The 22,529-nt window shown below is 39.6% G+C and overlaps 1 protein-coding gene across 1 annotated transcript in view; it reads right to left on the bottom strand.

Moving 5' to 3' along the window:
* Window positions 1-22,529, bottom strand: part of LOC103074782 (hephaestin-like) — a 108,474-nt gene that overhangs the window by 78,805 nt on the left and 7,140 nt on the right. The window contains 5 exon segments of the mRNA XM_007455352.1: window positions 697-951; window positions 2,020-2,202; window positions 17,777-17,989; window positions 18,973-19,217; window positions 21,055-21,234. Coding sequence (XP_007455414.1) covers window positions 697-951; window positions 2,020-2,202; window positions 17,777-17,989; window positions 18,973-19,217; window positions 21,055-21,234 — 1,076 coding nt within the window.

Raw genomic sequence — 22,529 nt, 5'->3', positions numbered from 1 at the left:
TATATATATATATATATATATATATATATATATATATATATATACCAAATGAAGCATAGAAGTGGGAAGGGATTTTTCCAAAATCACATAGTGATTTCTTCAGTTTTCCACAGAGCTGAGACAACTTGAACCTTCTAATCACCTACCTAATGCTCTTTCCATTGTCTCATAGGTTCCTCTGCTCCTCTGATGTTCCTCACTGCACAGGGCCATTACCTCAACATTCTTCTTCTAAAATCCAAACCTTCTAAACCTATTGCTGTTGGACTCTAACTAGAGTGTCACTACTTTCCCACAATACTCCATGATCTCCTGAAAAAGCCTTACTCTTCTTTAACTAATTACCCCTTCACTCCCTGTTCAATCAGCAGCAAATACTATCAGGTCTTAATTCCTTAGAATTCTGAGCAAAAAAAAAGGCAGCTTAAAAGCTCACTCATCCATTCCTATACCACCTTATGTTAGAGATGGGGAAGATGAAACTCAGAGTAATGCCCCAGGTCAACTTGCAATTTAATGGCTGAGCCAGGAAAGAATCTGGAATCCCAGAATTCTAGTCTAATATTTCATCATTTATATCCAACTATCTCACCTGAAAGAACAATCTTATGTCTCCAGGTCAGAAACCCAGCCTCCTGATAACTATCACTGCCACCTATGTCCTGTATCTGAAAGATCAGAGATGTTGGATCTCACCTTGCAAGTGACTATTCACTTGACAGCTAATTAACCAGGTGCCAGGTTCCCAGGGTACCATCTCAGCAGTCACAAAAGTGGCTGGAAAGATATGAGCCACATCAGTACGGTGGCCTCGGATGGTCAGCATCTGTCCATGGAAGAAAGCTGTGTGGACATCTACCTCGTTGCCCATGCCAAACAAGTGCCAGGCCACACGCTTCTGTGCACACATGCTCAGATCTGGTAAGTTTCCAAAGACAAAGCCATTGATTGCTGCAAAAGAAAATATCAGAGTTAGGAAAGGACAGCCCAATGAGAGAGGCCTTACCATCTGACAATAATAATAGATAACATTTAGATGAGGATTCAAAGAGTACACTGTATTATCTTATATAAATCTCACAAACATCCCTGGGAAAGAGGCAGAATTAACTGTTATTATGGGAAAAAATGTGAAAATCAAAGCTCAGAGAGCTAAAGTTACTTCTCTCCCAAGACCACAAATCTATTATGTGGTACAGCCAGGATTCCAACCCAGAAATCTGAGGAAGCTTTCTAAGAAATGGAGTTTATTTTACAAAACTTTCTTTCCATCTAAGCCAATTTCCTTCTGAAATTTCCACAGGACAGCTGTCAAGTTAGCTAACTAATGATCATAGTTATTACAAGCAATTGGTTTAAAACTAAGGGAAATTTGAGCTGTCCAAGCCATACTTTGCATCTTCCCTCTGAGTTTTCACCTCCCCTTGGGACTTTCTCATTTTGCGCCCACCTCTGTCACCAAGTAAATCACTCCCCAAAATAAATGAAAGCAAAATCACTTACTTTCATTTCTAAACTCAGTTCTCTGTCCATGCCCCAGGCTTTTGTGCCTTTAGTTTGTTTTAAATTTAATTAAAATGGTCAACTCCCTTATGGGAAGTCATTTTTTTTCTCTACAAAATGTGTAATTTTCAGTTTGCATCCTTTTTAGAACAAAGAAATGTTCACTAATTATATCAGTAGGCAATCCTCACCAAAGTGACTTGAGCATATAGTATATGACTTTGGAGTCCACAACATGGGCTATTCCACTTTAGAAAGCAGGGTACCTAATGGCAAGAGCATAGCCTATGCAGTCAGACATATCAGGGCTGGAATTTTAGCTGTGCCATTTATTTTCTGTGTAATCCTAGAGCCTCGGTTTCCTCATGAGTGAAATGGGAAAACCATCTACTACTCACAGTCTTTGTGAGAATTAAAAGGAACAAGGTATGTGAAAATATCCACCAAATGCTAGGCCCAGTGGAGACCCTCCATCAATGTTCACTGTCATAGAGTGGCCACATACTCCCAGCTTACCATGCATCCTATTGCTCTCCTGAAACGTCTCATCTTCTATGTCAACTGAGGCAGGGTCTGAGCAATAAGTGGCAATGTTCTCATTGATATGCCAACTAAGGTTCTCATCTATCACACTAAAGAGGAGGAAGAAATCATTGTCCACGTCCTGCCGCTGAGGAGGGAAGTTCCCATCCAGGGTTCCTAGGGAAAGTAAGAAAAGAACCTTCTTTCTTGGGAGCAGAGGAAGATGGCAGAAGAGTAAAATGCGGAGATCACCTTCCTCCTTACAGATAAGTCAGAAATACATCTATACATGGAACTGCTCCTATAGAACACCCACTGAACGCTGGCAGAAGACCTCAGACCTACCAAATGGCAAGAAACTCCCCATGTACCTAGGTGGGTTTAAAAAAAAGAAAAAACAGAAACAAAAGAATAGGGATGGGACCTGCACCAGTGGGAGGGAGCTGTGAAGGAGGAAAGGTTTCCACACACTAGGAAGCCCCTTCGTGGGCAGAGACTGCGGGTGGCTGAGGGGGAAAGCTTCGGAGCCACGGAGGAGAGCACAGCAACAGGGGTGTGAAGGGCAAAGTGGAGAGATTCCTGCAGAGATAATCGTTACCAACAGGCACTCACCAGCCCCAGAGGCTTGTCTGCTTACACACCGGGGTGGGCGGAGACTGGGAGCTGAGGATCAGGCTTCGGTCAGATCACAGGGACAGGACTGTGGTTGGCGGCATGAACACAGCCTGAAGGGGTTACTGCACCATGGCTAGCCGGGAGGGAGTCCGGGAAAAATTCTGGACCTGCCGAAGAGGCAAGAGACTTTCTCTTCCCTCTTTGTTTCCTGGTGCGCGAGGAGAGGGGATTAAGAAGGCTGCTTAAAGGAGCTCCAGAGACAGGCGCGAGCCACGGCTATCAGCGCTGACCCCAGAGACGGGCATGAGACGCTAAGGCTGCTGCTGCCACCACCGAGAAGCCTGTGTGCAAGCACAGGTCACTAACTACACCTCCCCTCCTGGGAGCCTGTGAAGCCTGCCACTGCCAGGGTCTGGTGATCCAGGGACAACTTCCCCGGGAGAATGCACAGAGTGCCTCAGGCTGCTGCAACGTCATGCTGGCCTCTGCCGCTGCAGGCTCGCGCCACAACTGTACCCCTCCCTCCCCTCGGCCTGAGTGAGCCAGAGCCCCCGTATCAGCTGCTCCTTTAACCCCGTCCTGTCTAAGCACAGAACAGACGCCCTCAGGCGACCTACACGCAGAGGCGGGACCAAATCCAAAGCTGAACCCCGGGAGCTGTGCGAACAAAGAAGAGAAAGGGAAATCCCTCTCAGCAGCCTCAGGAGTACCGGATTAAACCTCCACAATCAACTTGATGTACCCTGCATCTGAGGAATATGTGAATAGACAACGAACCATCCCATACTGAGAAAGTGGACTTTCAGAGCAAGATATATTATTTTTTCCCCTTTTCCTCTTTTTGTAAGTGTGTATGCATATGCTTCAGTGTGAGATTTTGTCTGTATAGTTTTGCTTTCACCATTTATCCTAGGGTTCCGTCCTTCCATATGATTTTCTTTTACTTTTTTAAAAAAATTTCCCTTAATAATTAGTTTTTTTTAATAAATTTATTTTATTTTATCTTATTTTATTTTATCCTCTTTCTTTCTGTCTATATTTTCTCCCTTTTATTCTAAGCCATGTGGATGAAAGGCTCTTGGTGCTCCAGCCAGGAGTCAGCGCTGTTCCTTTGAGGTGGGAGAGCCAACTTCAGGACATTGGTCCACAAGACACCTCCCATCTCCACGTAATATCAAATGGTGAAAATCTCCCAGAGATCTCCATCTCAACACCAAGGCCAAGCTTCACTCAAGGACCAGCAAACTACAGAGCTGGACGCCTTATGCCAAACAACTAGCAAGACAGGAACGCTACCTAATCCATTAGCAGAGAGGTTGCCTAAAATCATAATAAGGCCACAGATGTCCCAAAACACACTAACAGACATGGACATGCCCAACAGAAAGAAAAGATCCAGCCTCATGCACCAGAACACAGGGACTATTCCCCTCCACCAGGAAGCCTACACAACCCACTGAACCAATCTTAGCCATGGGGGACAGACACCAAAAACAACGGGAACTACAAGCCTTCAGCCTGTGAAAAGGAGACCCCAAACACAGTAAGATAAGCAAAATGAGAAGACAGAAAAACACATAGCAGATGAAGGAGCAAGGTAAAAACCCACCAGTTGTAACAAATGAAGAGGAAATAAGCAGTCTACCTGAAAAAGAATTCAGAATAATGATAGTAAAGATGATCCAAAATCTTGGAAATAGAATAGACAAAATGCAAGAAACAGTTAACAAGGACCTAGAAGAACTAAAGAGGAAACAAGCAATGAAGAACAATGGAATAAATGAAATTAAAAATACTCTAGAAGGGATCAATAGCAGAATAACTGAGGCAGAAGAACGGATAAGTGACCCGGAAGATAAAATATTGGAAGTGACTACTGCAGAGCAGAATAAAGAAAAAAGAATGAAAAGAACTGAGGACAGTCTCAGAGACCTCTGGGACAACATGAAATGCAACAACATTCGATTTATAGGGGTCCCAGAAGAAGAAGAGAAAAGGAAAGGGACTGAGAAAATGTTTGAAGAGATTATAGTTGAAAATTTCCCTAACATGGGAAAGGAAATAGTTAATCAAGTCCAGGAAGCACAGAGAGTCCCATACAGGATAAATCCAAGGAGAAACATGCCAAGACACATAGTAAACAAACTATCAAAAATTAAATACACAGAAAACATATTAAAATCAGCAAGGGAAAAACAACAAATAACACACAAGGGGATCCCCATAAGGTTAACAACTGATCTTTCAGCAGAAACCCTGCAAGCCAGAAGGAAATGGCAGGACATATTTAGAGTGATGAAGGAGAAAACCTGCAACCAAGATTACTCTACCAAGCAAGGATCTCATTCAGATTTGATGGAGAATTTAAAAGCTTTACAAGCAAGCAAAAGCTGAGAGAGTGCAGCACCACCAAACCAACTTTACAACAAATGCTAAAGGAACTTCTCTAGGCAAGAAACACAGCTTAAGGAAAAGACCTACAATAACAAACCCAAAACAATTAAGAAAATGGGAATAGGAACATACATATTGATAATTACCTTAAATGTAAATAGACTAAATGCTCCCACCAAAAGACACAGATTGGCTGAATGGATACAAAAACAAGACTCATATATATGCTGTCTATAAGACACCAATTTCAGACCTAGGGACACATACATACTGAAAGTGAGGGGATGGAAAAAGATATTCCATGTAAACGGAAATCAAAAGAAAGCTGGAGTAGCATTTCTCATATCAGACAAAATAGAGTTTAAAATAAAGACTATTACAAGAGACAAAGAAAGACAGTACATAATGATCAAGGGATCGATCCAAGAAGAAGATATAACAATTGTAAATATTTATGCACCCAACATAGGTGGACCTCAATACATAATGCAAATACTAACAGCCATATAAGAAGAAATCGACAGTTACACAATCATAGTAGGGGACTTTAACACCACACTGTCACCAATGGACAGATCGTACAAACTGAAAATAAATAAGGAAACACAGGCTTTAAATGATACATTAAAAAGATGGACTTGATCTACACAAGGAACAACTCCTACAGAACAGCTACTGAACGCTGGCAGAAGACCTCAGACCTCCCAAAAGGCAAGAAACCCCCCACATACCTGGGTAGGGCAAAATTAAAAAGAATAAACAGAGACAAAAGGATAGGGACAGGTCCTGCACAAGTGGGAGGGAGGTGTGAAGGAGGAAAAGTGTCCACACACTAGGAAGCTCCTTCGTGGGCAGAGACTGCAGGTGGCGGAGCAGGGGAGCTTCAGAGCCGTGGAGGAGAGCACAGCAACAGGGGTGCAGAGGGCAAAGCGGAGAAATTCTAGCACAGAGGATCAGGGCCGACCGGCGCTCACCAGCCCGAGAGGCTTGTCTGCTCCCCCGCCAGAATGGGCGGGGCTCCGGTCGGAGCGCAGGGAGAGGACTGGGGTTGGCGGCGTGAACACAGCCTGCAGGGGGTTACTGCACCACGGCAAGGCTAGAGGGACTCCAGGGAAATGTCTGGACCTACCGAAGAAACAAGAGACTTTTTCTTCCCTCTTTATTTCCTGGTGCGTGAGGAGAGGGGATTAAGAGCACTGCTTAAAGGAGCTCCAGAGAAGGGTGCGAGCTGCGGCTAAAAGTGCCACACCCCCATTCCGGGGAGTCTGGGCAGCCCACCACTGCCAGGGTCCCGGGATCCAGGGACAACTCCACCGGGAGAACGCAGGGCGCGCCTCAGGCTGGTGCAACGTCACGACGGCCTCTGCCTCCACAGGCTCACCCTGCACTCCGTGACCCTCCCTAACCCTGGCCTGAGTCAGCCAGAGCCTCCGAATCAGCGGCTTCTTTAACCCCGTCCTCTCTGAGCAAAGAACAGACGCCCTCTGGCGATCTACACACACAGGCGGGGCCAAATCCAAAGCTGAGTCCCTGGGAACTGTGAGAACAAAGAAGAGAAAGGGAAATCTCTCCCAGCAGCCTCAGAAGCAGCGGATTAAAGCTCCACAATCAACCTGATGTGCCCTGCATCTGTGGAATACATGAATAGACAACGAATCATCCCAAATTAAGGAGGTGGACTTTGAGAGCAAGATTTATTATTCTTTCCCCTTTTCCTTTTTTTTGTGTGTATGTGTATGCTTCTGTGAGAGATTTTGTCTGTATAGCTTTGCTTCAACCATTTGTCTGAGGATTCTATCTGTCCGTTTTTTTTAAATTTTTTTCTTAATACTTACTCTTTATTTTAATAACCTTATTTATTTTTACTTTATCTTCATTCTTTCTTTCCTTCCTTCCCTCCTTTAAACAAGGAATCACCCCAAATTGAGGAGGTGGACTTTGAGAGCAAGATTTATGATTTTTTCCTCTTTTCCTCTTTTTGTGAGTGTGTATCTGTATGCTTCTGTTTGAGATTTTGTCTGTAGCGCTTTGTTTCCACCATTTGTTCCAGGGTTCTATCCATCCGTTTTTTTGTTTTGGGGGTTTATTTTTCTCTTAATAATAATTTTTTTTAATAACTTTATTATATTTTATCTTACTTTATTTTATTTTACTTTACCTTCTTTCTTTTTTTTCTTCCTTCCCTCTTCCCTTCCTTGCTCCCTCCCTCCTTTCTTTCTGTATTTCTACTTCTACTACTTCTTTCTTTCTACTTTTTCTCCCTTTGCTTCTGAGCTGTGTGGATGAAAGGCTCTTGGTGCTGCATCCAGGAATCAGTGATGTGCCTCTGAAGTGGGAGAGCCAACTTCAGGACACTGGTCCACAAGACACCTCCCAGCTCCACATAATATCAAATGGTGAAAATCTCCCAGAGATCTCCATCTCAACACCAGCACCCAGCTTCACTCAACGACCAGCAAACTACAGTGCTGGACATCCTATGCCAAACAACTAGCAAGACAGGAACAAACACCAACCATTAGCAGAGAGGCTGCCCAAAATCATAATAAGTCGACAAACACCCCAAAACACACCACCAGACGTGGACTTGCCCACCAGAAAGACAAGGTCCAGCCTCATCCACCAGAACACAGGAACTAGTCCCTTCCACCAGGAAGCCTACATAACCCACTGAACCAACCTTAGCCAATGGGGACAGACACCAAAAACAACAGGAACTACGAACCTGCAGCCTGCAAAAAGGAGACCCCAAACACAGTACGATAAGAAAAATGAAAAGACAGAAAACCACACAGCAGATGAAGGAGCAAGATAAAAAGGCACCAGACCTAACAAATGAAGAGTAAATAGGCAGTCTACCTGAAAAAGAATTCAGAATAATGATAGTAAAGATGATCTAAAATCTTGGAAATATAATAGAAAAAAATGCAAGAAACAGTTAACAAGGACCTAGAAAAAATAAAGATGAAGCAAACAATGATGAACAACACAATAAATGAAATTAAAATTCCTCTAGATGGGATCAATAGCAGAATAACTGAGGCAGAAGAACGAATAAGTGACTTGGAAGATAAAATAGTGGAAATAACAAATGCAGAGCAGAATAAAGAAAAAGGAATGAAAAGAACTGAGGACAGTCTCAGAGACCTCTGGGACAATATTAAACGCACCAACATTTGAATTATAGGGGTTCCAGAAGAAGAAGAGAAAAAGAAAGGGACTGAGAAAATATTTGAAGAGATTTTGGTTGAAAACTTCCCTAATATGGGAAAGGAAAGAGTTAATCAAATTCAGGAAGCACAGAGACTCCCATACAGGATAAATCCAAGGAGGAATACGCCAAGACACATTAATCAAACTGTCAAAAATTAAATACAAAGAAAACATATTAAAAGCAGCAAGGGAAAAACAACAAATAACACACAAGGGAATCCCCATAAGGTTAACAGCTGATCTTTCAGCAGAAACTCTGCAAGCCAGAAGGGAGTGGCAGGACATATTAAAAGTGATGAAGGAGAAACACCTGCAACCAAGATTACTCTACCCAGCAAGGATCTCATTCAGATTTGACGGAGAAATTAAAACCTTTACAGACAAGCAAAAGCTGAGAGAGTTCAGCACCACCAAACCAGCTCTACAAAAACTGCTAAAGGAACTGCTCTAGGCAAGAAACACAAGAGAAGGAAAAGACCTACAATAACGAACCCACAACAATTAAGAAAATGGGAATAGGAACATACATATTGATAATTACCTTAAATGTAAATGAACTAAATGCTCCCACCAAAAGACAGAGATTAGCTGAATGGATAAAAAACAATACGCACATATTTGCTATCTACAAGAGACCCACTTCAGACCTAGAGACACATACAGACTGAAAGTAAGGGGATGGAAATAGGTATTTCATGCAAATGGAAACCAAAAGAAAGCTGGAGTAGCAATTCTCATATCAGACAATAAAGACTTTAAAATAAAGACTATTAGAAGAGACAAAGAAGGACACTACATAATGATCAAGGGATTGATTCAAGAAGAAGATATAACAATTGTAAATACTTATGCACCCAGCATAGGAGCACCTCAATACATAAGGCAAATACTAACAGCCATTAAAGAGGAAATCGACAGTAACACATTCATAGTAGGGGACATTAACACCCCACTTTCACCAATGGACAGATCATCCGAAATGAAGATAAATAAGAAAACCCAAGTTTTAAATGATACATTAAACAAGATGGACTTAATTGATATTTATAGGACATTCCATCCAAAAACAACAGAATACACATTTTTCTCTAGTGCTCATGGAACATTCTCTAGGATAGTTCATATCTTGGGTCACAAATCAAGCCTTGGTAAATTTAAGAAAATTGAAATTGAATCAAATATCTTTTCCGACCACAACGCTATGAGACTGGATATCAATTACAGGAAAAGATCTGTAAAAAATACAAACACATGGAGGCTAAACAATACACTATTTAATAACGAAGAGATCACTGAAGAAATCAAAGAGGAAATCAAAAAGTTCCTAGAAACAAATGACAATGGAGGCATGACGACTCAAAATCTATGGGATGCAGCAAAAGCAGTTCTAAGAGGGATGTTTATAGCAATACAATCCTACCTTAAGAAACAGGAAACATCTTGAAACAACAACCTAACCTCGCACCTCAAGCAATTAGAGAAAGAAGAACAAAAAAACCCCAACGTTAGCAGAAGGAAAGAAATCATAAAAATCACATCAGAAATAAATGAAAAGGAAATGAAGGAAACAATAGCAAAGATCAATAAAACTAAAAGCTGGTTCTTTGAGAAACTAAACAAAATTGTTAAACCATTAGGCAGACTCATCAAGAAAAAAAGGGAGAAGACTCAAATCAATAGAATTTGAAATGAAAAAGGAGAAGTAACAACTGACACTGCAGAAATACAAAAGATCATGAGAGATTACTACAAGATACTTTATGCCAATAAAATGAACAACCTGGAAGAAATGGACAAATTCTTAGAAAGGCACAACCTGCCAAGACTGAATCAGGAAGAAATTCAAAATATAAACAGACCAATCACAAGCACTGAAATTGAAACTGTGATTAAAAATCTTCCAACAAACTAAAGTGCAGGACCAGATGACTTCACAGTGGATTCTATCAAACATTTAGAGAAGAGCTAACACCTATCCTTCTCAAACTCTTCCAAAATATAGCAGAGGGAGGAACACTCCCCAACTCATTCTACAAGGCCACTATCATCCTGATTCCAAAACCAGACAAGGATGTCACAAAGAAAGAAAGCAACAGGCCAATATCACTGATGAACAAAGATGCAAAAATCCTCAACAAAATACTAGCAAACAAAATCCAACAGCACATTAAACAGATCATACACCATGATCAAGTGGGGTTTATTCCAGGAATGCAAGGATTCTTCAATATACGCAAATCAATCAACGTGATAAACCATATTAACAAATTGAAGGAGAAAAACCATATGATCATCTCAATAGATGCAGAGAAAGCTTTTGACAAAATTCAACACCCATTTATGATAAAAAACCCTGCAGAAAGTAGGCATAGATGGAACTTTCCTCAACATAATAAAGGCCATATATGACAAACCCACAGACAACATCATCCTCAATGGTGAAAAACTGAAAGCATTTCCACTAAGATCAGGAAGAACACAAGGCTGCGCACTCTCACCACTCTTATTCAATATAGTTTTGGAAGTTTTAGCCACAGCAATCAGAGAAGAAAAGGAAATAAAAGGTATGCAAATCGGAAAAGAAGAAGCAAAGCTGTCACTATTTGCAGATGACATGATACTATACATAGAGAATCCTAAAGATGCTACCAGAAAACTACTAGAGGTAATCAATGAATCTGGTAAAGTAGCAGGATAGAAAATTGATGAACAGAAATCTCTGGCATTCCTATACACTAAGGATGAAAAATCTGAAAGTGAAATCAAGAAAACACTCCCATTTACCATTGCAACAAAAAGAATAAAATATCTAGGAGTAAACCTACCTAAGGAGACAAAAGGCCTATATGCAGAAACTTATAAGACACTGATGAAATAAATTAAAGATGATACAAATAGATGAAGAGATATAGCATGTTCTTGGATTGGAAGAATCAACATTTTGAAAATGACTCTACTACCCAAAGCAATCTACAGATTCAATGCAATCCCTATCCAACTACCACTGGCATTTTTCAGAGAACTAGAACAAAAAATTTCACAATTTGTATGAAACAGAAAAGACCCTGAATAGCCAAAGCAATCTTGAGACGAAAAATGGAGCTGGAGGAATCAGGCTTCCTGACTTCAGAAAAAGCTAGGGTAATCAAGACAGTATGGTACTGGCACAAAAACAGAAATATAGATCAATGGAACAGATAGAACGGATAGGAAATCAAGAAAACACTCCCATTTACCATTGCAACAAAAAGAATAAAATATCTAGGAATAAACCTACCTAAGGAGACAAAAGACCTGTATGCAGAAAATTATAAGACACTGATGAAAGAAATTAAAGATGATACAAACAGATGGAGAGATATACCATGTTCTTGGATTGGAAGAATCAACATTGTGAAAATGACTCTACTACCCAAAGCAATCTATAGATTCAATGCAATCCCTATCAAACTACCACTGGCATTTTTCACAGAACTAGAACAAAAAATTTCACAATTTGTATGGAAACACAAAAGACCCCGAATAGCCAAAGCAATCTTGAGAACAAAAAATGGAGCTGGAGGAATCAGGCTGCCTGACTTCAGACTATACTACAAAGCTACAGTAATCAAGACAGTATGGTACTGGCACAAAAACAGAAAGATAGATCAATGGAATAGGATAGAAAGCCCAGAGATAAACCCATGCACATATGGTCACCTTATCTTTGATAAAGGAGGCAGGAATATACAGTGGAGAAAGGACAGCCTCTTCAAGAAGTGGTGATGGGAAGACTGGACAGGTACATATAAAACTATGAGATTAGATCACTCCCTAACACCATACACAAAAATAAGCTCAAAATGGATTAAAGACCTAAATATAATGCCAGAAACTATCAAACTCTTAGAGGAAAACATAGGCAGCACACTCTATGACATCAATCACAACAAGGTCCTTTTTGACCCGCCTCCTAGAGAAATGGAAATAAAAACAAAAATAAACAAATGGGACCTAATGAAACTTCAAAGTTTTTGCACAGCAAAGGAAACCATAAACAAGACCAAAAGACAACCCTCAGAATGGCAGAAAATATTTGCAAATGAAGCAACTGACAAAGGATTAATCTCCAAAGTTTATAAGCAGCTCATGCAGCTTAATAACAAAAAAACAAACAACCCAATGCAAAAATGGGCAGAAGACCTAAATAGACATTTCTCCAAAGAAGATATACAGACTACCAACAAACACATGAAAGAATGCTCAACATCACTAATCATTAGAGAAATGCAAATGAAAACTACAATGAGATATCATCTCACACCAGTCAGAATGGCCATCATCCAAAAATCTAGAAAAAGTAAATGCTGGAGAGGGTGTGGAGAAAAGGGAACCCTCTTACACTCTTGGTGGGAATGTAAATTGATACAGCCACTGTGGAGAACAGTATGGAGGTTCCTAAAAAAACTACAAATAGAACTAACATATGACCCATCAATCCCACTACTAGGCGTATACCCTGAGAAGAACATAATTCAAAAAGAGTCATGTACCAAAATGTTCATTGCAGCTCTGTTTACAATAGCCCAGAGATGGAAACAACCTAACTGTCCATCATCGGGTGAGTGGATAAAGAAGATGTTGCACATATACACAATGGAATATTACTCAGCCATAAAAAGAAACGAAATTGAGCTCTTTGTAATGAGGTGGATAGACCTAGAGTCTGTCATACAGAGTGAAGTAAGTCAGAAAGAGAGAGACAAATACTGTATGCTAACACATATATATGGAATTTAAGAAAAAAATGTCATGAAGAACCTAGGGGTGAAAGAGGAATAAAGACACAGACTTACTAGAGAATGGACTTGAGGATATGGCGAGGGGGAAGTGTAAACTGTGACAAAGCAAGAGAGTGGCATGCACATATATACACTAACAAACATAAGGTAGATAGCTAGTGGGAAGCAGCCACATAGCACAGGGAGATAAGCTCGGTGCTTTGTGACCGCCTGGAGAGGTGGGATATGTAGGGTGGGAGGGAGGGAGATACAAGGGGGAAGAGATATGGGAACATATGTATATATATAACTGATTCATTTTGTTGTGAAGCTGAAACTAGCACACCATTGTAAAGCAATTATACTCCAATAAAGATGTTAAAATAAAATTAAAAAAAAAGATGGACTTAATTGATATTTATAGGACATTCATTCCAAAAGCAACAGAATACACATTTTTCTCAAGTGATCATGGAACATACTCCAGCATAGATCATATCTTGGGTCACAAATCAAGCCTTGGTAAATTTAAGAAAATTGAAATCATATGAAGAATCTTTTCTGATCCCAATGCTATGAGACTAGATATCAATTACTGGAAAAGATCTGTAAAATATAAAAGTACATGGAGGCTAAATGAAACACTACTTAATAACCAAGAGATCACTGAAGAAATCAAAGAGGAAATCAAAAACAAATAATGGAGACACAACAACCCAAAACCTATGTGATACAGCAAAAGCAATTCTAAGAGGGAAGTTTATAGCAATACAATCCTACCTTAAGAAACAGGAAACATCTCAAAGAAACAATCTAACCTTACACCTAAAGTAATTAGAGAAAGAAGAACAACAACAAAAAAAAAAACAAAAAGCAAAATTAGCAGAAGGAAAGAAATCATAAAGATCAGATCAGAAATAAATGAAAAAGAGATAAAGGAAATGATAGCAAAGATCAATAAAACTAAAAGCTGGGTCTTTGAGAAGATAAACAAAATTGATAAACCATTAGCCAGACTCATCAAGAAAAACAGGGAGAAGACTCAGATAAATAGAAATAGAAATTAAAAAGGAGAAGTAACAACTGACACTGCAGAAATACAAAGGATCATGAGAGATTACTACAAGCAACTGTATGCCAATAAACTGGACGACCTGGAAGAAATGGACAAATTATTAGAAATGCACAACCTACTGAGACTGAACCAGGAAGAAATATACAATATGAACATATCAATCACAAGCACTGAAATTGAAACTGTGATTAAAAACCTTCCAACAAAAAAAAGCCCAGTACCAGATGGCTTCATAGGCGAATTCTATCAAACATTTATAGAAGAGCTAACACTATCCTTCTTAAATTCTTCCAAAATATTGCAGATGGAGGAATATTCCCAAACCCATTCTATGAGGCCACCATCACACTGATACCAAAACCAGACAAAGATGTCACAAACAAAAAAACTACAGGCCAGTATCACTGATGAACATATATGCAAAAATCTTCAACAAAATACTAGCAAACAGAATCCAAGAGCACATTAAAAGGATCATACACTATGATCAAGTGGGGTTTATTCCAGGAATCCAAGGATTTTTCAATATACACATATCAATCAACGTGATACACCATATTAAAAAGGTGAAGGAAAACAACCATATGTTCATCTCAATAGATGCAGAGAAAGCTTTTGACAAAATTCAACACCAATTTATGATAAAAAACCCTGCAAAAATTAGGCATAGAGAAAACTTTCCTCAACATAATAAAGGCCATATATGACAAACCCACAGCCAACTTCGTCCTCAATGTTGAAAAACTGAAAATATTTCCACTAAGATCAGGAACAAGAAAAGACTTCCCACTCTCACCACTCTTATTCAACATAGTTTTGGAAATTTTAGCTACAGCAATCAGAGAAGAAAAAGAAATATAAGGAATCCAAATTAGAAAAGAAGTAAAGCTGTCACTGTTTGCAGGTGACATGATACTCTACATACAGAATCCTCAAGATGCTACCAGAAAACTACTAGAGCTAATCAATGAATTTGGTAAAGTAGCAGGATACAAAATTAATGCACAGAAATCTCTTGCATTCCTATACACTAATGATGATGTATCTGAAAGTGAAATTAAGAAAACACTCCTATTTGCCACTGCAACAAATAGAATAAAATATCTAGGAATAAACCTATGTAAGGAGACAAAAGATCTTTATGCAGAAAATTATAAGACACTGGTGAAAGAAATTAAAGATGATACAAAGAGATGGAGAGATATACCATGTTCTTGGATTGGAAGAATCAACATTGTGAAAATGACTGTACTACCCAAAGCAATCTATAGATTCAATGCAATCCCTATTAAACTACCACTGGCATTTTTCAAAGTAGTAGAACAAAAAATTTCACAATTTGTATGGAAACAGAAAGGACCACGAATAGCCACAGCAATCTTGAGAATGAAAAATGGAGCTGGAGGAATCAGGCTCCCTGACTTCATACTATACTACAAAGCTAAAGTAATCAAAACAGCATGGTACTGGCACATAAACAGAAATACAGATCAATGGAACAGGATAGATAACCCAGAGATAAATCCATGCACATATGGTCACCTTATCTTTGATAAAGGAGGCAAGAATATACAGTGGATAAAAGGCAGCCTTTTCAATAAGTGGTGCTTGGAAAACTGGTCAGGTACATGTAAAAGTATGAAATTAGAACACTTCCTAATACCATACACAAAAATTAACTCAAAATGGATTCAAGACCTAAATGTAAGGCCAGAAACTATCAAACTCTTAGAGGAAAACATAGGCAGAACACTCTATGACATAAATCACAGCAAGATCCTTTTTGACCCACCTCCTAAAGAAATGGAAATAAAAACAAAAATAAACAAATGGGACCTAATGAAACTTCAAAGCTTTTGCACAGCAAAGGAAACCATAAACAAGACCAAAAGACAACCCTCAGAATGGCAGAAAATATTTGCAAATGAAGCAACTGACAAAGGATTAATCTCCAAAATTTACAAGCAGCTCATGCAGCTCAATAACAACAACAACAAAAAAAACCCAATACAAAAATGCGCAGAGGACTTAAATAGACATTTCTTCAAAGAAGATATACAGATTGCCAACAAACACATGAAAGCATGCTCAACATCATTAATCATTAGAGAAATGCAAATCTAAACTACCATGAGATATCATCTCACAACGGTCAGAATGGCCATCATCAAAAAATCTAGAAACAGTAAATGCTGGAGAGGGTGTGGAGAGAAAGGAACCCTCTTGCACTGTTGGTGGGGATGTAAATTGATACAACCACTATGGAGAACAGTATGGAGGTTCCTTAAAAAGCTAAAAATAGAAGTACCACACAACCCAACAATCCCACTACTGGGAATATACCTTCCGAAAACCATAGTTCGAAAAGAGTCATGTACCAAAATGTTCATTGCATCTCTATTTAAAATAGCCAGGACATGGAAGCAGCCTAAGTGTCCATCATCGGATGAATGGATAAAGAAGACGTGGCACATATATACAATGTAATATTACTCAGCCATAAAAAGAAACGAAATTGAGTTATTTGTAGTGAGGTGGATGGACCTGGAGTCTCTCATACTGAGTGAAGTAAGTCAGAAAGAGAAAAACAAATATCATATGCTAACACATATATATGGAATCTAAGAAAAAAAATAAAGATCATGAAGAGCCTAGGGGTAAGTTGGGAATAAAGACACAGATCTACTAGAGAATGTACTTGAGGATATGGGGAAGGGGTAGAGTAAGCTGTGACAAAGTAAGGGAGTGGCATGGAAATATATACACTACCAGACGTAAAATAGATAGCTAGTGGGAAGCCGCCGCATAGCTCAGGGAGATCAGCTCGGTGGTTTGTGACCACCTAGAGGGGTAGTATAGGGAGGGTTGGAGGGAGGGAGATGCAAGAGGGAAGAGATATGGGAACATATGTATACGTATAACTGATTCACTTTGTTATGAAGCAGAAACTAACACACCACTGTTAAGCAGTTTTCTCCAATAAAGATGTTAAAAAAAAAAAACTTCTTTCTTTAGCAACAGTTAGCTGTAAGGGGTACTCATAAGCAAAGTATAGAAAGAGAGGGGCCTTAAGAGTCTATCAGCAACAGAAAAGTAGGTAGAGAATTCTGCTGCTAATTTGTATTTCTAAATTCTCCACATGAAACCACCAATTCAGTTGAGCCTATGACTTGAAGGTGCAGTACATAGGATCTAGAATAATTCCTTCCCACCATCACTGCCTATGTCTTCAACTCAGGGCCTTGATCTTGCCACACTCCTGTAACACACAGGTCTTCAGGCCTGACTGCACCTTAAACATACCATATTTCAAAGGAAACCCACAATCCTCCCCAAATTCTGATGACTACACTTTCAATCCTATCCAACAGGCTATTAACACATACCTTAGTCTTATGTAACTTGATGTCCATCATCACTAATTCGAGTTTTTTAAGTAAAATAAGAGAAAAAGAAAGTAGCAAAGTGTTTTTAAGTATTTTGTTTCTGTTTTTTGTTTGTTTTTAGAAAAAAAGTAGTGAAACAGAAAAAACAGTGAAAAAGGGAGTTTGGCAGGATTTATTCCTGTTAATAAACTAGGGTGCTAGATTAACCCTCCCCAGCCTGCTGCTTAGTATGTAGGTGAGTCAGCAATATCAGTGCTTCCCCTATATATCCCAAACTGTATCTCACAGCTCACATTTGAGGATTATACCTCTTTTACAGGTTATAAGGGGTCCAATGAGGCCAGTAGCAATGTCTCGTGGAGCATCTACATGAGAATGATAGATCCAGGTGAGGCATGCTGGGTCAGCATCAGTGGGTGCATGGCCTTCTGGAATGGTCCAGTTGTAGATGTGACTGCTTCCTGGGGGAACAGAGTCATCAGCTTTCAGCCAACCAGAGGAACCATCTGGATATAAGGATCCTAGAAAATGAAATTGCATATGTTTAGTCCCAGGGTGAGTGAGAAAGAGTCTGGCAGATGTAGAAGCCAGGAGAGGGACGTATGGAATACCTAGTTCCAGTCTTGTGGAAGGTAGAGTTCTAAAGTTCAGCACAGTGTTCCTCACAACCTAAGGAAGGCACAGATTCAGGTAATATCTATCCAAGAACCCTAGACCTCAAATCAACAGTGGGTAGAATGGTAGCAGCCCTTGGGGAAGGAGCTATGACCATAGAAAGTGCTATAAAGCCTAACCTAGTAAGGCTCTAGTGCAAAGCCGATAACATGGAGGCAAGAGAGAAGAAAATATTCCCTTCCTTCAAGCACTCACTTTGAAAAACAGAAAGCAGACAATCACAGAATTTCCATCTAAAGGCAACTTAATGATCAATTGATCTATTCCCATGTTATGAAAGAGAAAAACAGAGGAAAAATAACTTGCCCACATGGAGTTAATGGTCAAGTCAAGACCTTCTGAGTTTGCTTTCTATTCCCCTCACTTACCGTTGTGTCAGTACTATAAACCATTGGGCCTGGGATAGTAGGAGATACAGATGAGAAAACTGATCTCCCTCTTAAGAAAAACAATGGGCCTTTTGGAAGACTGTGGCACAAGAACAATGCTCCCTTAAATTCACAGAACACTCCTCTCTTTTCAAAACACAGTCAAATATTTTACGGAAATGCCATTCAAGTAATTCTTTGTGATAAAAGGTAAATTGAATCTCTACATTCTTAATGAAGAATTTGAGGTTCAGAGAGGGACAGTGACTTGCCCAAAGTGACACAGTGTGTGAATAGCAGAACTGATAACAGTACCCAGCCATATTTTCTCTGAGGAGAGTCCTTGCCACTTCAGATAAAAAAAGGAACACTATCTTCATTCCCAGCTCCTCTCTCTCAGATGGCAGTAAAGAAAAAGCGATATTTGTTGCAGGTAGGAGAAAAAGGATGGGCTGATTTACCTTCTGAGTCTTTCTCATAGAAAACGCCATGGGGGTGGATTGTGTAGGGACGAGTGGCAAAATTCTTCAGGTGGATAAGAATGACATCTCCCACCTCAGCCTTCAACACTGGCCCCAGGAAGCCCAGCCAGGCTGGCTGAACAATTTCATCCATGTATGAACCATCCCTGTATTCCTTGTATATGGTCTTCTTGTAGCTGCTCCCTATTCGGTTCTTGTCAGACTTCAGGAAGTTAGAAGCTACTCTGGGAAGGAAGGAAAGAGAAAGCCACAATTTTGCCTTTTTCCAGAGATGGCTGACCAAAAAGTGTCCATCTTTGTTTAGGGCAAAACAAGAGGAAATGGGATTGTACTGGTCAAAACATGAAATCTTTACGTTAGAATCTAATTGTTAGACAATGAGAAGTATTAAGTTAAACCATATGAATTTGCTGATATTTGAGCAATTTTAACCTACAAAATAGACAAATTCACTCAGTAAATCCTAATATATAATAATGTGGAGGCAACCAACTATGGACAGACTGTTTTTAAGTGATCAACTCCCTATCCAGGTGGCCTAACTTAGTGTTGCCCTTCTGTATATGGGAAGTCTTATAGCATAGTGGTTAAGTTCACAAACTCTGGAGCCAGGGAGTTTCAATTAAATGCCAATATTGCCATTTTCAAATCTGTAGGACTTTGAGCAGGTTACTTAACTTCTCTGTGCATAATTTCTCCATCTGTAAAATGGAGATAACCATGGTACCACTTATTACTGGTGACTAAAATAATTAAAATACATAAAGAGTTTAGAAAAGTGCCTGGAAAATAGTAAAAACTTAATAAATGTTAACTATTACTTCAAGGTATTGGAGAAGGGGATAACAAAGTTATCCCTCAAAGATACTTTTAATACAGACTCTGTGACTCCAAAACTAGATGAGTAGAAAAATGGTTTGTTAAAAAAGAGAGATGTTTTTCTTACTCTAATTCTTCCTAGAGAGCTCTGAGATGTTACAGTCAACTTTGGAAAGCTTTGAGGCTTTGGAGAGAAAAATCAATTCATGATCACAAAAGATTTTTTAATACATAAATTCGATTTTTTTCAATGGGCATTTGTGGAACACCTGCAAAGCTCTAAGATCAAGAAAGGTTAATCCTGGGCTTCCCTGGTGGTGCAGTGGTTGAGAGTCCGCCTGCCGATGCAGGGGATACGGGTTCATGCCCCGGTCCGGGAAGATCCCACATGCCGCGGAGCAGCTGGGCCCGTGAGCCATGGCCGCTGAGCCTGCGCGTCCGGAGCCTGTGCTCCGCAATGGGAGAGGCCACAACAGTGAGAGGCCCGCGTACCGCAAAAAAAAATAAAATAAAAAGAAAGGTTAATCCTGTGGGATCTGTGAGAGGCAGAATGGTGAGAAGAGTACCAGCTTTGCATCCACATTACCCAGGTTCAAATCCTAGCTCTCAGTTTACTAGCTGTTGGACTCGAGCAAGTCATTTGATCTCCCTGAGCCTCAGTTTTTTCATCTATAAGATGAGAATATTCATACTCATTTCCTAAAGTTTCTGTAAGAATTAGGTGGGACAAAGTATATAAATTTCTACTACAGTACCTGTCACAAAGTGTTACATAAGTGATAGCTATTGCTGTTATTTCCTTGATTGTAAGGCTGATCTTATTTTTCTCATTTTTACATATCTTAAATAAGTATAGTTCTACTGAACTATGGCAGCATACATATACTACACACATCTTACAAACACTGGATATATATCATGTTTTTTCTTGTTTAAAAGCTAAATACCTATTATTAAAAGAGCATTGTGGATATTACCTTAGAATCAAGGCAATATGGAATGACCTTTAGGACCCTAAAAATACTTAGGCACCTCACTGTGGAAAAGCAAACTCTATATGAGATACTGGCTCCTGAGTCAACTAGTCGTCTTCTCAGGAAATGTATCACTGGGCTTATGGCCCAGAGAGATCAGGAGCTGGCTGCAACCACACCCTGGGGAAAGGTCTTCAAGAGCTACCTATTGACCTCAAGAGTGCCCCTCCCTAACTCCATCTCTAATTCCACAAGAGATTAAACCTACGTGTCACTGTCCAGAGGCTGGTTCGTGATGACATTCCTTCCCTTAGGAGCATAGTTCCACTGCACGTCCTGGATGCCCAGATAGTAGACTCTAGTGGCCCCATCAGTCAATCGGGGCCACAAGGGTTGCACGAACAGCAGAGCCCATAGAAGATGGCCTGGCTCCATGGCCCACATTACTCTGGGAAACAGGCAAATGAATAGCTGCCGGTATAGAAGAAAGAGAACAAAGGGGCTTTGCATGTGTCTGGAAAAGTAAAAAGGCAAGAGCCAGACTGAGCGACTGAGAAAACAAAAACTGATTAGCCTAGAATCTCTGCCTTACCTGTTTCCTTTCAACAAGTGTTCAAGGATCTCTACACATTGGACTTTGGAGGGCAAAGTTAAAAATCACTTGTACTGACAATTGTGTATCACTTTCTTCAGAAGAGAAATCTGGATCCATTTTCTTCAACAATGTAGAAAGAAGAATATACTCTGGCCCAAAAATTAGGAAACAGGCATCAGTAGCCCGATTGAGCCACTGACTCACTCGGTACCCAAATCAGGTCACTAATTCTCCCTGTGTCTCTGTTTTCACCACTATCACTTTCCGTCCTCTATGAACTGTGTTTAAAAACAAATGAGAATTCACCAAAATACATTTATTAGAATGTTCATAGACCCAAACTGGAAACAGTCAATATGTCCATGAACACTATAATGGATGAGTAGATGATATTTTATTCATATAATGGAATTCTATATAGCAATGGTAATGAGCAAACTAACACTATACATGAAATATGGATGCCTCTCACAAATACAATGGTGCAGAAAGAAATGAGACACAAAGGGTATACATTGTATGATTTCATTTATATAAAGTACAAAATCAGGCAAAACTAATCTATGCTGTTAGAAGCCAGGATGATGTTTTCTCTTAAGGTAGGGATCAGTGACTAGTAAGGCAGAGGAGGAAGGCTTCTAGGAAATGTTCTGTTTCTTGATTTACTTACTGGTTACATGGGTATGTTCAGTTTGTGAAAATACACTGAGCTGTGAACTTAGCACATTTATCAGAAGAAATGTTCTCTGCTGGTTCTCTGCCATGCACAAATCCATTTAATGTGTCCAATCTTGAGTCAGAGTTAGAACTAAGCTTCTAACCTTTCATTCTGATACATCAGCCAGGCAGTTAGACTTTTGGGGGCTGATATGAAGCACTCAGTCATAGTCAATCCCAGAAACACAGGCGACATAACATAAACACAAATATACATACACTTGCATGCATATACATAGACACATGCAGTCTTATCTAAAAGCAGAGATGCAGACACTTTCATCCACACTAGAACCACAGTGTCACACAGAACCTTAGTCACTTTCAAAATAATAATAATAATAACCTACAATGGAAAAGAATCTGAAAAAGTATATATATATATATATATATATATATATATATATATATATATATATCTATCTCTCTTC

Source organism: Lipotes vexillifer, unplaced genomic scaffold (genome assembly GCF_000442215.2).
Source record: "Lipotes vexillifer unplaced genomic scaffold, Lipotes_vexillifer_v1.1 scaffold1249, whole genome shotgun sequence".
In the NCBI taxonomy this organism is placed as follows: Eukaryota; Metazoa; Chordata; class Mammalia; order Artiodactyla; family Lipotidae; genus Lipotes; species Lipotes vexillifer.
Note: the sequence above shows the minus strand (reverse complement) of the source record. Positions and strands in the feature narration are given on the sequence as shown.